At 36.7% G+C, this 13641-nt stretch overlaps 8 protein-coding genes across 8 annotated transcripts; 4 read left to right on the plus strand and 4 right to left on the minus strand.

The window, feature by feature from the left end:
• Positions 1-18: 18 nt before the first annotated feature.
• FDP41_001324 (uncharacterized protein) lies at positions 19-1044 on the plus strand (the record flags this gene model as incomplete). Its single annotated transcript, XM_044703848.1, has 1 exon — positions 19-1044. One exon carries the CDS (start codon positions 19-21, stop codon positions 1042-1044), a length of 1026 nt encoding a protein of 341 aa, XP_044564369.1.
• A 74-nt stretch (positions 1045-1118) lies between these two features.
• Positions 1119-4514, minus strand: FDP41_001325 (uncharacterized protein; the record flags this gene model as incomplete). The annotated part of the gene is made up of 1 exon (XM_044703859.1): positions 1119-4514. One exon carries the CDS (start codon positions 4512-4514, stop codon positions 1119-1121), a length of 3396 nt encoding a protein of 1131 aa, XP_044564370.1.
• A 262-nt stretch (positions 4515-4776) lies between these two features.
• FDP41_001326 (uncharacterized protein) lies at positions 4777-5817 on the minus strand (the record flags this gene model as incomplete). The annotated part of the gene is made up of 1 exon (XM_044703870.1): positions 4777-5817. One exon carries the CDS (start codon positions 5815-5817, stop codon positions 4777-4779), a length of 1041 nt encoding a protein of 346 aa, XP_044564371.1.
• A 123-nt stretch (positions 5818-5940) lies between these two features.
• Positions 5941-6410, plus strand: FDP41_001327 (uncharacterized protein; the record flags this gene model as incomplete). Its single annotated transcript, XM_044703881.1, has 2 exons — positions 5941-6200; positions 6356-6410. The coding sequence occupies 2 exons, from the start codon at positions 5941-5943 to the stop codon at positions 6408-6410; spliced, it is 315 nt and encodes a 104-aa protein (XP_044564372.1).
• A 111-nt stretch (positions 6411-6521) lies between these two features.
• On the minus strand, positions 6522-7607 carry FDP41_001328 (uncharacterized protein; the record flags this gene model as incomplete). The annotated part of the gene is made up of 1 exon (XM_044703892.1): positions 6522-7607. One exon carries the CDS (start codon positions 7605-7607, stop codon positions 6522-6524), a length of 1086 nt encoding a protein of 361 aa, XP_044564373.1.
• An 88-nt stretch (positions 7608-7695) lies between these two features.
• Positions 7696-11232, minus strand: FDP41_001329 (uncharacterized protein; the record flags this gene model as incomplete). The annotated part of the gene is made up of 1 exon (XM_044703903.1): positions 7696-11232. The coding sequence occupies one exon, from the start codon at positions 11230-11232 to the stop codon at positions 7696-7698; it is 3537 nt and encodes a 1178-aa protein (XP_044564374.1).
• A 348-nt stretch (positions 11233-11580) lies between these two features.
• Positions 11581-13226, plus strand: FDP41_001330 (uncharacterized protein; the record flags this gene model as incomplete). The annotated part of the gene is made up of 2 exons (XM_044703915.1): positions 11581-11773; positions 11893-13226. The coding sequence occupies 2 exons, from the start codon at positions 11581-11583 to the stop codon at positions 13224-13226; spliced, it is 1527 nt and encodes a 508-aa protein (XP_044564375.1).
• Positions 13227-13317: 91 nt separating this feature from the next.
• FDP41_001331 (uncharacterized protein) lies at positions 13318-13602 on the plus strand (the record flags this gene model as incomplete). Its single annotated transcript, XM_044703926.1, has 1 exon — positions 13318-13602. One exon carries the CDS (start codon positions 13318-13320, stop codon positions 13600-13602), a length of 285 nt encoding a protein of 94 aa, XP_044564376.1.
• Positions 13603-13641: the final 39 nt, after the last annotated feature.

Raw genomic sequence — 13641 nt, forward strand, 5'->3', positions numbered from 1 at the left:
TGGCATTTCACAAAAAAAATGTCATCCACAACAACATCCATCGTGTTGTCTCTCTTTCATTCGGTGATCCTCTCGGGTTTGTATGTCGGATCACTCTACATGTGGAAAGGAAGTTTAGCAAAATCTCGGAATGATCCTTCACAAATTCGAAAACGAACCATTTCAGCGTTAGCTTCTACGGTCATTTCGATTGTGTATTGTTGGATTGTATATTTAATGAGCACTAGTATTAATCATACAATCACTACCACCACCACCATTAGTACTACTCAAAATAGTAACGAATTCATAGGATCGGAATCGTTAGGATTTAGTGCTATGATGGGAATTGACTTTTATAGAATATTTTCACAACTATTTGGTGTGATAGCAGCATTGTTTTTGAACTCGTGTTTGTTTTTAGGTCCTATTGCTGAAGCATTGAATGTTGAGAGTGTGACTTCCGTGTCAGAGATTATTCCATTCTTACAAAAATCTGTTCAATATCTGAAAAGGGAATTTATTGAGCTTTGCCATGATTTATTTGAAATTTTAAAACAATATCCAAAGTTTTTAATGAATGAAGAAAATGTCATCAAATATGAGAGAGGTGGATTTGATAAATCAGAAGAGGCAATATTTTCGTTTCGATCCATTGTGATTGGTCCAATCACTGAGGAAGTTGTTTTCAGAAGTTGTCTCTACTTTATTTTACATTATTTTGGTGGATTTTCCATGATGACGTCATTTCTAGTTAGTGCCATTCTTTTTGGAGTCGCCCATTGCCATCACATTATTGAACATGTGTTACATGGTGACATGGAGCTGAGAGCTGCTATTTTGAATGTTGCTGTTCAATTGACCTATACATTTGTTTTTGGACTTTATTGTGGATATATTTATGGAAAAACCAAAAGCATTATTGCTGCGATTGTGTTGCATGCCTATTGTAATTTGATGGGACTTCCAAGTTTCAACATGAGTAGACCTGTGTTGGCATGTGCCTACATTACTGGACTCGTATTGTTTTGGGTGCTCCTCTTCCCTGTATTGTCCGTCTTTTAAGATTGTTCACTCGAGAAAAATATTACAAGACATACGACATGGCATTGACATTACAACTTTTGTAGTACGGTCTGTCATGTCAATTTTTGTACCTCAAGAGAGATTCTTGATTCATGGTCAACAGAACACTCTTGTAAATAGTCATGCAGGTTGGAGAGTAGAGAATGTGGAATAAAGTTGACTGCTTTTCTTGTTTCCTTTAGTGCTTCCAAAATAATTTCCTTGTCATGTCTCAAAGACTTAGAAGCATATTGCAAAGCCTCTCCTGTTCTTTTCACCGCTTCCAATACAATTTGTTTGTTGTTTCTCATTTCAGGAGAAGCAAACCTCAGAGCAAAGCCAAACTCTTTCACGGACTCAAGTACGACTTCAAAATCATTTCTTAAATCATTCAGAGCATATTGAAGAGCATTTCCATTGAATTTAACAGCCTGCAAGACCAATTCTTTATCTTTCCTAAGATCCTCAGAGGCCCCACAAAATGCAATTGATCGAGTCATACTGACAGCATGCCAAATAAATTCTCTATCCCCTTTCAATCTTTTTGAAACGTACTCGAAAGCATGGACAGATTCTTTCACAGCAGCTAAGGCAATCTCGAAATCATCTTGAAGATCTGGGGTGGCATATTCCAAAACCAATCCGTTTCTTGTTACCACGTACAACATAAATTCTCGATCATATTTGTAAAATGTGCATGACGATGGAATGAGTGTTAATGTAAATCGATTACTTGCGGCTGCATCCATAAGAATTTCTCTGTCACATTTCACCTCCTCCTTTGTTACATATTTCAGAGAATATCCATTAGATTTTGCTGCTGCATGAACAATGTCGCTATTGTTTTGCAATTCTTGCGAAGCATACTCCAATAACATTCCATCGACTTTTACCGCTTGTAAAACGACCTCATAATCATTTCGAAACTCTTCTGGGCAATATCTAAGGACTTTTGGAGTGCTTGTAACTGCAGTCATGACAATATCTTTTCTGTTTTGAAGAATGGAAGAACAAAATTGTAAAGCATCTCCATCGTTTCTCACGGCTTTCATACAAATCTCTTCATCGTTTCTCAAATCTTCAGACAAGAACTGAAGAGCTTGTCCATTGTTTTCAACAGCAATTAAAGCAAGTGATTTGTTTTCTCTCATGGAAAGTGGTGCATACTGAATAGCCAGACCACATTGTTTTACAGCAGTTTTCGTAATTTCTTTTTGCTTCTCTTGTATATCATGAGAAACATATTGCAAGATCAACCCATTGGTTTGAACTGCTTTTTCAATGAATTCCATGTCATTGGCAAGTTCAGGGGGAAGATAGTCTAAACCCTTTGACAGGGCTGTCAATACAATCTCTTTATCCATATGAAGCTGTGGCGAGGTAAAATAAATGGCTCTCGCATCTTTTCGCACAGCATTCAAGACGAGATCTCTATTATTTTGAAGCTCTTCTGAACAATGTTGCAGTAATAATCCGTAGCTACCAACAGCTGTCGAGGCAATTTCAAAATCATTACGACATTCTGGAGAAGCAAACATAAACGCACCAAAGTTCGAACGAAGTGATTGAAGTACTATTTCTTTGTCTTTCTTTAACTCTTGAGAAACAAATTCTAAATTGTTTCCATAATTAATAACTGCGATGAGTGCAAGCGTTCGATCATTTCTTAATTTCTCTGGTACATATTGAAATGTGACAACATCATTTTGGACCATTTGAATCCAAAATTCCTTTTCATGTGGAGCTAAACGTAAAAGATCTTGCTTCTCCTCAATAGATAAGCTTGTTGAATAATGAATCTTTTTGATAAGTTCGACCATAATCTCCAGGTCAAAATAGTATTTGGAGAATATATTTCTAATAATTTCAGCATCGACATTGGGACTTTGGGCCCAGTCGAAAACTTCCTGTTTGTTGAAGTACCATGATTCAGGACGATGATCATCTGTTTGTAATGCATTTCTTTGTTCAATTAGATTTTGCAGGGGGTCATATTGAGAGACAAGATCTTTCAATTCTTGTTGCAATTCCTGTGATGCAAAAGAAAGCGAGAGAGGATAATTACGAACAGCCGCTTCCACAATTTGTCGATTACTTCTCAATTCCTCACTGGTAAACTGGAGAGCCCAACCTGTTTTTTCGACAGCGCAAAGAACGAGCTGAAAATCGTTACAAAGGTCCTTGGAGGCCATTTGCAACATCCAACCATTTTCTGAACCAATAGCAGCCATTAGTACGTCTTTATCGTTTTTGAATCGTTCTGCTGCATATTGGAGTGAAGTAGGATTGGCTGTGACAGCTTTTAACACAACCTCTTTTGATTCTTTAAATTCTGGAGGTGCAGCACTCAACATTGATCCATTCTTTTCAATCGCCATCAAGGAAATCTTGTGGTTGTTTCTAAATGAATCTCTAAGGAAGAGATACCCCGAGAATAGGGTTGAAGTACTATGTTGGGTATAATTCTCAGAAAATATGAAAGTAATAATATCGTCTGCATCATAGCGTTCTTCGGTATTATTATCTAACATTTTTCGTAACAGGTGGTGAATGTCATTCCATGTGTCTTGATCATCTAAATGTTGGTGACTACTGAAGAGCAGTTCTAAGTATTGGTCATTAATTTTCCTTGGGTCTTTCTTTGAAATGTCCAGTGTTTCTTGTTTGTTAAATATAAACATTAACATGGTCATCCCTAAACTCCAAATGTCACTCTTTGCACAAAACTTTTCTTCGTAAATCAGCTCAGGAGCAATGAATCCAGGAGTACCAATCGATTCGGTACTTCGGTTAAAAAGAGACGAGTTACTTCCCAATTTTTCACGCAATTTTTCAAGGTCTTCATCATTAACCTCCACCACATTCTTTACCATATCCATATCTCCAACAACAACATTCACATAACCATTCGAATCTGTTATGAAGATATTTGTTTGTTTGACATCACGATGTATGAGATAACGATCATGTAAAGACTTCAAAGCTACTGAACATTGGTGAATGATCTGTAATACTGTCGAGGCTTCAGGAACAACATTTTCACCATCATGGACGAACCTCTCTCTTAATCGATCCCTGTATTCTTGTAAGTTCTCTCCATAGTATGGCGAAATGACCACAATTTCATTACCAATAATCTCAGTTCGGATATGAAGCACATGGGAAGTAAATATCTTTTTATACAATTCCAAGAGCTCTTCATTCGCTTCTCCTGACTCGTATTGATCCAACTCTTCAACATGAATAATTTTGATCACAGTGAATTCGTGCCGATCATTTTCGCACAGCCAAATGATTTTACTCGTCTCATCCATGATGGGTTTCAGAGGTTTAAACAACTGTCCTGCAATCAGAATGGTTGAACATGTGCTGACCATTGGTTTTGATGATGATGAAGCAGTAGTGCTATTCTTCTCACGTCCAACAAGTGCAGAAAACACCTTGAACTGGCTTATGAGCTTTCGACTCATTTTTCAAATCGATTTGTTATTCGAATTGGTCTTTGCTAAATTACGAAGGTACCATGTCCAACAAACTCGCAAGCTAAATTATACTTGAGTTAAATTGTTGCATTCTTAATTTTGTAACGATTTGGTCAACCAAATGATTTCTCGTAAGGAAAAGAATTCTTTGAAAATAATGAGCATGTGGTAGGTGTTAGAATTACGATCTCATATTTTGTTTATGAGAAAAAGCAAAGACAATGATCTTCTGAATGAGTGAGAGGCTTCTTCAGAGTTTTCGATAAACGCTTCTCCATTGAGAGAATCGAATTTCCTCTGACCCAGGTCGAATCACTTTGACTGAAGTGTCCTTAGAGACATGATTCTCAAGCACAAATTCTGGTACCTCTGGCCTTACAACATTCATGGAACTATTCCTTGTTGTTCGGGATGTCGTTGAGATTGGATCAGTTGTTTCGAATAGGTTACGAGCCACCTCATTGATATGTGTGCCAGCAATGACCCTCCTCTCATTATCACTTCCACTCAGCTCTAAATCTGCCAAAATAGTTTCCAACTGGTGTGTGGCCTTTAACGCTAGCGAAGCAGCACCAGTGCTTGAAATCATTCTTCTTTGCTTACAGGATGGTAGAAATCTTTTGCGAGAATTTTCTCTTAGGGACTCAGCATGCATCCTTATCAGAGGCGTTGGTTCAACATGCAACCGATTGAATGATCTTGACATTAAGTACGAACGTTTCTCAATCTCTTTCTTTTTGTTCATGGTTTGGAAATCGAACGGTGATTGGTTGGGCCTTGATGGTTGTTGAGTAGTGGAAGGCTTTGCTATTGGTACAGGAGAGAGGGTTAAGTTGGAAGAAGATCCATTCTTTGCAACTCCCAAATGATGAATCCTTTGAGCAAGGCTATTGATATGTTTTTGTCTTTCCAATGCTCTTTCCTTGAATGAATTTGGAGTGGGTGTTGGCTTGTTGAGTTGCTTTTCCGAGGATAATGATGCGCCTGGAGTCATCAAGTTATTAGAGTTTTCATGAAACAAGGAGCACTCCAATGGAAGAGAAGGAACGTGGTTGTTATTCATCATTTCATTGATGAGATGACTTGTGTTTTCTGTATCTTTGAGTCTTAGAGTCCGTTCTTGTTGAGGATCATTTCTTCTTGTTGCATCGAATTGAGCAGGAATATCAACTCTTTCCTCGCTCATAATCACCGGTTCAAGCGTTCTCTCCCTCTGAAGAGGTACCGTTTCCAATTCATGTTTTGAATTCACCTCTGATATTCCTTCAACTTTTTCAGTGGATGGATTCATGCCCAACAAAGCCTTTCTAATATTGAAACTCATCTTTCAAGGTTACAGATCTGTAACAACAGGAGTAAGGGTGATGGAATTGAAGGAATAGAATTTTTTTTCAAACGAAATCATCAAATAAAAATGCTCAAGAAACTCATCCAAAACAGCAGAACCATCCTCCGTCGAACCAACAACACCAACAGCACACTTGGACAAGCAAGATTCCAAAAGCGTTCATCGGCAACAACAACACCATCCGGAGATAAGTCTAGAATTACCTCTACTGGTTGGACTTATGAATCACCAAACTTGGCACAATATACTGCTTTGCGAGGAGCCATGGTTTCTATTTGTTTGCGTGGCTTGTATGTGTGGAATCTTGTCATGTTGATGGCAGAAATGTACGTTATTTTAGTTGCATTATGTATTGAATTTCGTTCGTTTTGTTTGCCAATACGAATTTTATCTTCCATGATCTGTAACGGATTTGTTTCATAATTTGATGATGATAATATTAATGAATCATAACAACACTTTTTCTTCGGAAATACTACAGTACTTTCTATCCTTTCAATATTATTGATATTGTCAAGGGAAAGAAGAGATTTTAAGATGATGAAATTGTAGCTACTTTTGTTATTAATATTTATGCGATGACTTTCGGTCAATAAACTAAGATTCCTTCTTGATGGGACATAATTTAAACTGTTACTTTTATTGTCTTATGAATTGTAAAGACTATTGAAAATATTGAGGAATTGATTAATAGAGAGCTGGTCAGAACCGATTTTCTCGGTCGCGTACTGAAAAACAGAATCAAACTCTACTCCTTCTTGAGCCACTACATCTTGTACAAACTCTTGCAATTCGATTTTGGAAAGAGGCTTGTCTCGTTCTGGAATGTCAACTCGATTTGAAAGGACTGCAATGGCACCAAGGTCTTGCTTGGATTTGACACCAAAAACCATATGTTCTGTTCCAGGAATGATGGGAGCAGTAAATCCACGATCAGGATATTTGTCAACACCGTAATTGTAGCCTCTAATACAATCGATAGATCCCCATTCATCGACTTTGTTTCGCATTCCAAAGGTTTTACCTTCAAATTGTGACGTGGTGGGAACTGGCTCATCATGAATTAATTGTTGAGGGGTAGGAGGTTGGTAATAATTAGAGAGTGTTTGCTTTGCTCCATCTATTTCAGGTGGAAGAGTTTTTCCAAATCGATGCCTTTGTGGATCTTTGATTGGTGTATTCTCCCAGTCGTAATTTCTATTGATCTGCTCTCCAGCTTCCCATGCTTGGTGAGATATTTTGTACAATTCATTACGTTCCTTTTCCATTTCATTTTGCTCGTATTGGTCAATGGGATACAACACATTCTTTGCGCTCTCATTGTATTGAGTTTTTACTCCAAACGTGAGGGTTCCCTTGTGATGTTCTTTGACAAATTTTACGTGTTTGCTTGAGTGACCCACAGGCTCTCTCTTGTACAGCGCTTCTTTCTTTTCTCTAAAATAGGATACAAGAGGTGGTTCGGAAGGATGTATCACTTCTCCTGCTGTCCCATTGCTCTCAATAGTAACTCCAAATCGGGTCGAAGGTATTTCCCGTTTTTCCTCAGGTGGATCTTGTCCATATTGTGCCTTAGAAAGTGAGTGTTCTGCCCGAGTCATCAAACTGATATCATTATTCAATCCGCAAGTACTCATTCCGAAAGCTCTTCCATGAAGTGTTCCCAAATTATTGGGAGATGAAGCAACATGAACCGGAACTGAGGCTCCTCTCGTTTTCGGATTTTCAATCATTTTTTTTTAAAGTTTACAGAAAACAGTCCAAAGTGGCGCCAAAGTGTCAGGTGTCAAAGTATCACCAAGTTTTGACAAAAGCACCAAACTAAAGTTTGATGTTTTTGTATTCAGTCAATAAAATCTCATTACTATGATCTCGATGATTTCCTTGCTCTTCTCCATCATTATGTGCATCTCCTTGTCTTGTTGCAAATGGTTGTTGTAGCTGGGAATGCAAATGATTGAATCGATCCACACTCGCAAAAGAGGAAACCACAGGTGTTGCTGAAAATGCAATTTCACTTCCCGTTCGATAATTTCTTGAACCATTTGCATCGTTACTTGAAATGGAAATTCCACTCGACATGTAAGAAGGTGTCGGTGAACCAGAGCTTAATGACGTTTGATTGGAATTCAATTTGTTGAGATAAAAATCTTCTCGACATGCGAATTTCGAGAGAACATTGGTTTGGAATCTCTCTGCGTATTGAAGTGGCTCGATACTACTAATTCCATTTGGATCTTTTCTTAATATTTTAGTTTTGAATAGAGTTTCAACTTTCTTTTCAATATTAAATAATTGTAAAATGTCAATAACGGAAAGAAAGAGAATCACAGAGCGGTTGAATGTTGTATCCAAATCGACTGCTTCAATTCCTCCCTTATACAGTTTGTGGAAGGGTTCATAAAATTGAATTTCATTTGGAAGAGGTTCCACAGAGAATACTGTTGGATCATCTTCAGCAATTCCAACTAATAAAGAATAATCCATAATATTCACACTCTTTAAAAAGTTGGAATCGATCACTAATTGTTGGATGAGACGAGTATAAATTTGCTTATTTTCCAATACGAGTTTTCGTTTCTTGTGAAAATCATTATCCAACAGCAAAGTGTTTGGGCGAGAGGAAGAAGATGAAATTTCTTGAACTCCTTCGCTAGTTGTTAATCCTCCACGTTTTTTCAATGTTTGTGAATAGTGATCGAGTTCTGGAAGATTGGTTCGATTCACCCAACTTCCTTTCAAATCAAATTTAGTGTCAATGGAAAGAGCATCGTAATGTGAGCCACGATCTTTGGCTAATCGATTGTGTAATGCATTATTTACCACAATGAATTTCACTTTAAAGTTTGCAGTCATTCGTAACTCATAAATTCCAAATATTTTCACAATTAAGGTATCTCTAAATGTCGTGTAATGCTTGTAAAAGAATTGAATATTTTCCAACAAAAATTTCAATTCCTCATCCGTGATCGTTTTGATCATAAATTGTGAATCATAGGTAAACAAGAAGAAACTACCTGATTTTCCTTCACTGAAATTATTTCTCACCGATTCGAGAATTACTGAAGTTGGTTCAAATGGACGTTTGTACATTTCAACAATGCCTTCCATGTTCATTGTTCCACTTAAATTATCGACCCAATAATACGCTCTCAAATGATGGAAAGCAATTGGATAATACTCAGTGATGCTAATTTTGTGTTTTGTGACACAATTAAATAAACCTTTGTGAGTGATGGATCGATAAGAGGCATGGAACAGTTTCTTCATAATTGGTGAACCATAAGAAGTATTTCTATGAGAAGTAATTTCTAAATTACTAAATTGTTTCACAATTTGATCATGATGAGCAGATTGTTTCATGCAATGTTGTGTTCCCAACAAGACACAAAAAATCAAATCTCTTCTCACTAAATAATCAATGGCAACATTCGATAGAGAGTCTTCAAAAAATCGTTCATCTTCTCGTGCCAAGTATTTCAAGAACAATTCACGATCAGCTTCAGAACCTTCATCATCCATAATTCCTTCAAAGAGTAATCTTTGATGATATAATGAATCTTTTGCTTTTTGAATTTGATTTCTTCTTCGAGAGGCGAGTTCATAATCGTCGTCCAATCCATCCAACATGTGAGCATAGAGAGATCGAATGGTGGTGCTTTTTGTTGTCTTTTTTTTAATTCTATCCCAAAGATTCACACCCTTTTCATTTTCTGTGAGCATGCAAAGGAAACTCTTCAATCGTTTCAAATGTCTCAAAACAATTGGATCTGAGAGGAGAATGATGGAAAGGACAAAACCTTCAATACCAGAAACTAGTAAGGACATGTAACGAGCAAATAGTACAAAATAGACAATTGCAATGTCTTCCATCTTTTCATTATCCATACTATTCATAATGTCACTAATTCTACTTTTAAGAATTACACTTGAAAGCAAAGTTCCAATTAATGATATAGTAATGACAATACTAAATAAGACTTGTCGAACAATAATTCCATTTCGAAGTTGTTGAGTACCAGGAAGACCATTTCTTAAACTTGTCCAAACATAGGCACAAATACATAGTCCAATAAAAGCCATCAATAAATTAATGGAATAAATAACGTAACCCAGAATTAAATTATCTGGAAGAATAATACACGAGTTGTTGCTGTCTTCTTTCACAATACTTTCTGTCACAACACCAACAAGTGAAAATAGAGCTAATGACCACATGATAACGTGATAGAGAATGAAATTTCTGTTTCCCTTAATTGGATTAGAGACGACTCTTAACAAGTCCAAAACAATGCAAAATCCAAAACAATAGGAAGCGAAATTAAAGACATATTCGAAAATCCCAATAGCTAAACACAGATTCTTGTCTGTTCTTGTTGGATGTTGTTCAACATATCCAACTCCAAAAAAGTATCCAAATAAAATTAAGAAATGTTTCACAAAACTTAATCCTTCTGTGATGATAAACGCAACTAAAATTGGAAAGTTTTTTCTGCCTCTCAGTTCAGAAAATCCACAATAGACCACCAATGTCACACCACATGAAAAAAAGCTCAATGAAGCAAATATCAATTGGAAATAAGAGCTCACTTCAGTAATTGTCTTGGTTCTAAAAAACAAAATGTCAAATGTCGAATTGGTTGAATTATTGGATGTTGAATTTTGAAGAGATTCATTGGTCAACACGAAAAAAGGTTCCATCACGTCCTCTCTTTCATGATCATTATTCGCCATTGATAAGAGAGAATTCTCAATTTTGTGTATTTCTGAATTTAGAAATTTTTCACTCGTAAAAAATGTTTTCAAATATGGCAATGACGAGGAGTGTTGAGTGTTGTGAAAAATACTTTCATCTTTGGCAGATATGACATGGATATAAATCAACATGGGCAGTAGAATCATACCAATCACCACAAACAGTAAATACAAGATGGACATGCCTGTCAAGAGAATGTGACATGACCTCTGATGTGAAAATGTGTTGTTTTGTCTTGTTGGTGATGCGAATATTTCATCATCATCATCACGATGGTCATCCACCACACCATGGATCGGAAAATTATTTTTGAAAGATGCAGTGGTGTGAGAATGATGCGGTGTTGTCATTTTGTTACAAGTTCTCCATAACAATGAAAGTTTGTTGTTGTCTTTCACAGATTCATAATATTCGGAGCAATTGGTTGATGATGATGATGAAGAATTGATTGATTTGGTGAGAAAGTTGTGGTGGCCTTGGTGTGCGGAATGGAGAATTGGTTCGTGGAGAAGGGTTTCTATGGATGACATTTGGCGTGAAGGATTGGTAGAGGAATGGTCAGAGCAATAAGACAACACATGGCTTGTGGTGGTGCTTGTCATTCGTGTTGTCGTGCGCGACGGGAAATGGTCAGTTTTTTGAAAAGATTTTTTTCGATTAACACGACGTTTGACTGATTTGGTGTTCGTATTTGAATTGAATTATTAAAAGCAATTATTTTAATCGGATTTACAATATTTGAACAATAATGGCCATACAATTTACTGTATTAAGCGTTATTAAGCACAGGTTTATTTCTGTCCAAAAAATCATTGTGGTAAGGTTGTGAACCTTGAATGAATTGTGTCTTTACATTTTCGTGAGGTCCTGTCAGATGTCAAAATGTGTGTTAGACTTTCAAGGCGATGCGACCCACAACCAGAAACTCATGAGTTTCCTGATACAAAACAATGAATCTAATCCCTCGCTTTTTGTCCTTCCAGCAGGATGGTGGTGATTCATCGATCTTGTTCTCTCTCTTGGCCACAACCTTTAACAACACTTTGAACTCGACTGCCAATTGTCATCCATTATTATTCACCACTGGATTGAGCCGAGAAGAAACACCTACCATTGAAAACTCTATTTGTCCCGATACTTATGGTATGTTCACAACAAGTTTTTTGTACTTATACTTTTTGACATTTGGCGTGATGTCCTCCTCTCTTCACCAACATTTGCGTGATGTCCACCCAACATTTGAATCTTTGACACCTCCTCAGTCTCCTTCTCCATCACACTCCTCTTTCTCATCTATTATCTTCTTCTTCTTGTCATTTCCTCTTTTGGTATCCTCTGGAAAAGACATTCCAAACATGTCAAAGCCAGAAACATCATTCACATGTTTCTCACTCTCGGTTCCAGTTTCTTCTTTATTACCATCTTTTGTTTAAGAATTATAATTGGAAGGAAATATTTTCCATGTGGATTATATAGTTGGTGCTTTTGTTTGTCTCCTCTTGCGACATTGCCAACGACATGTCGAAGTTTGTTGTTGTATTTTAGTTACAAGTTGAATTTGATCAAGATGAAGTTGGGAACGAGGAGAAGATCCGTGACGCAAGAGGAAGATGTGGAGGAAGAGGTTGAAGGATCCATGACAAGTGACAGTGGTGGGAAGATGCCTTCTGTGGAGATTGGAGAAAAGACATTTCCAATGATTCAATCTTGCTCATCAATCTCTGGAAACACGCCATTTTCGTTATCCACAACTTCAGAAACAATTCTATTTCCTCAAACACCTCAAAGTGTGTCAAAGACGATTAGTGATGACACGAATGGAAATGTTGAACTTTTAATGTCGCTTTCTCCTTCTATTCCTTCGCTCAATAATAATGCCTTAACAACAAAATCACCTTGTTCAAGCAATGCAGAGATAGCTCCCAAACATTCTCTTCTTACAATGGAAGAACCCACACAAAACAAAGAAATTTCGACAAGTGACATTTCCGTTTCGGATCATGAGAAGAGACTCATCAAAATTTATCAATTTCTCACAAGTTACAAATTTGTGGTACTAATTTATATCATTAGTCTCATCTTTTCAACATGTCTATGGTTGTTGATGGGTGGCATTGAAGAAGGAATTTATGTGTCACAACATGGAACGAAACCTAAAATTTTCACATTCGCTGGATTTTTGGAATTTAAATTAGGATGTACTCTGACGACCAATTGTTTAATCTTAATTTTATCATTGGCTATGGTCTATTGTTTATTTGAAGCCATTGCTATCATTTTGAGTATTCGAGCCGATCGTGACACTTGGCAGATCAAAAAAGAAAATTTTGTCGTCTTGATTGTGGAAGTCATCGGTCTTGCTTGTTTTATCATTTTGGGTCTCGTTCCACAAGTTCAAAGTTTGATAGATTTTCTAGTCCCTTATGGTCTCATTCTCTTCTTTTCATTCTCTGTGGAAAGTATCATTAGTGTTTTGATGCCTGCCATTTATGAAATTCGAAATGATTGGTTAAAGGATTGGAAAAGACAAAAACATGAGGATGAACATGTCGACTCGTATGTGGAACAATTATTGAAAAACTCCAAAAACTTTTAAAATCTTGTTGGATCATGCTCGTCGAAGTTATTGTCCAGAAGGTGTTTTGTGTTATCATGAAATTCAACGTTACAAAAAGACAAAAAAGGAAATGACACGAAAGAAAATTGCCATGTACATTATAGAGACATTTTTAACATTGGGAGCTCCATTAGAAATTAATATTTCTTTATTGGAACAACGAAGAGAGGCATTGTTAAAGCAAATAGATGTTATGTTTTCAAAGAGCAACAATAGTGTGGATTTCAATGACATTTCTCAAGTCGAGTTATTTCATGACATTGAAATTCATTGTGTGAATGATTTGACGGATTTGATGGGTCGACTCAAAGATGCAAAAGAATTCATTCAAGAGAAGGAAGGAATTTTTGCATAATGACACACATGTATTGTGATTTTCATCAACAATCGAAAA

Source organism: Naegleria fowleri (genome assembly GCF_008403515.1).
Source record: "Naegleria fowleri strain ATCC 30894 chromosome Unknown tig23, whole genome shotgun sequence".
NCBI lineage: Eukaryota > Heterolobosea > Eutetramitea > Acrasida > Naegleriidae > Naegleria > Naegleria fowleri.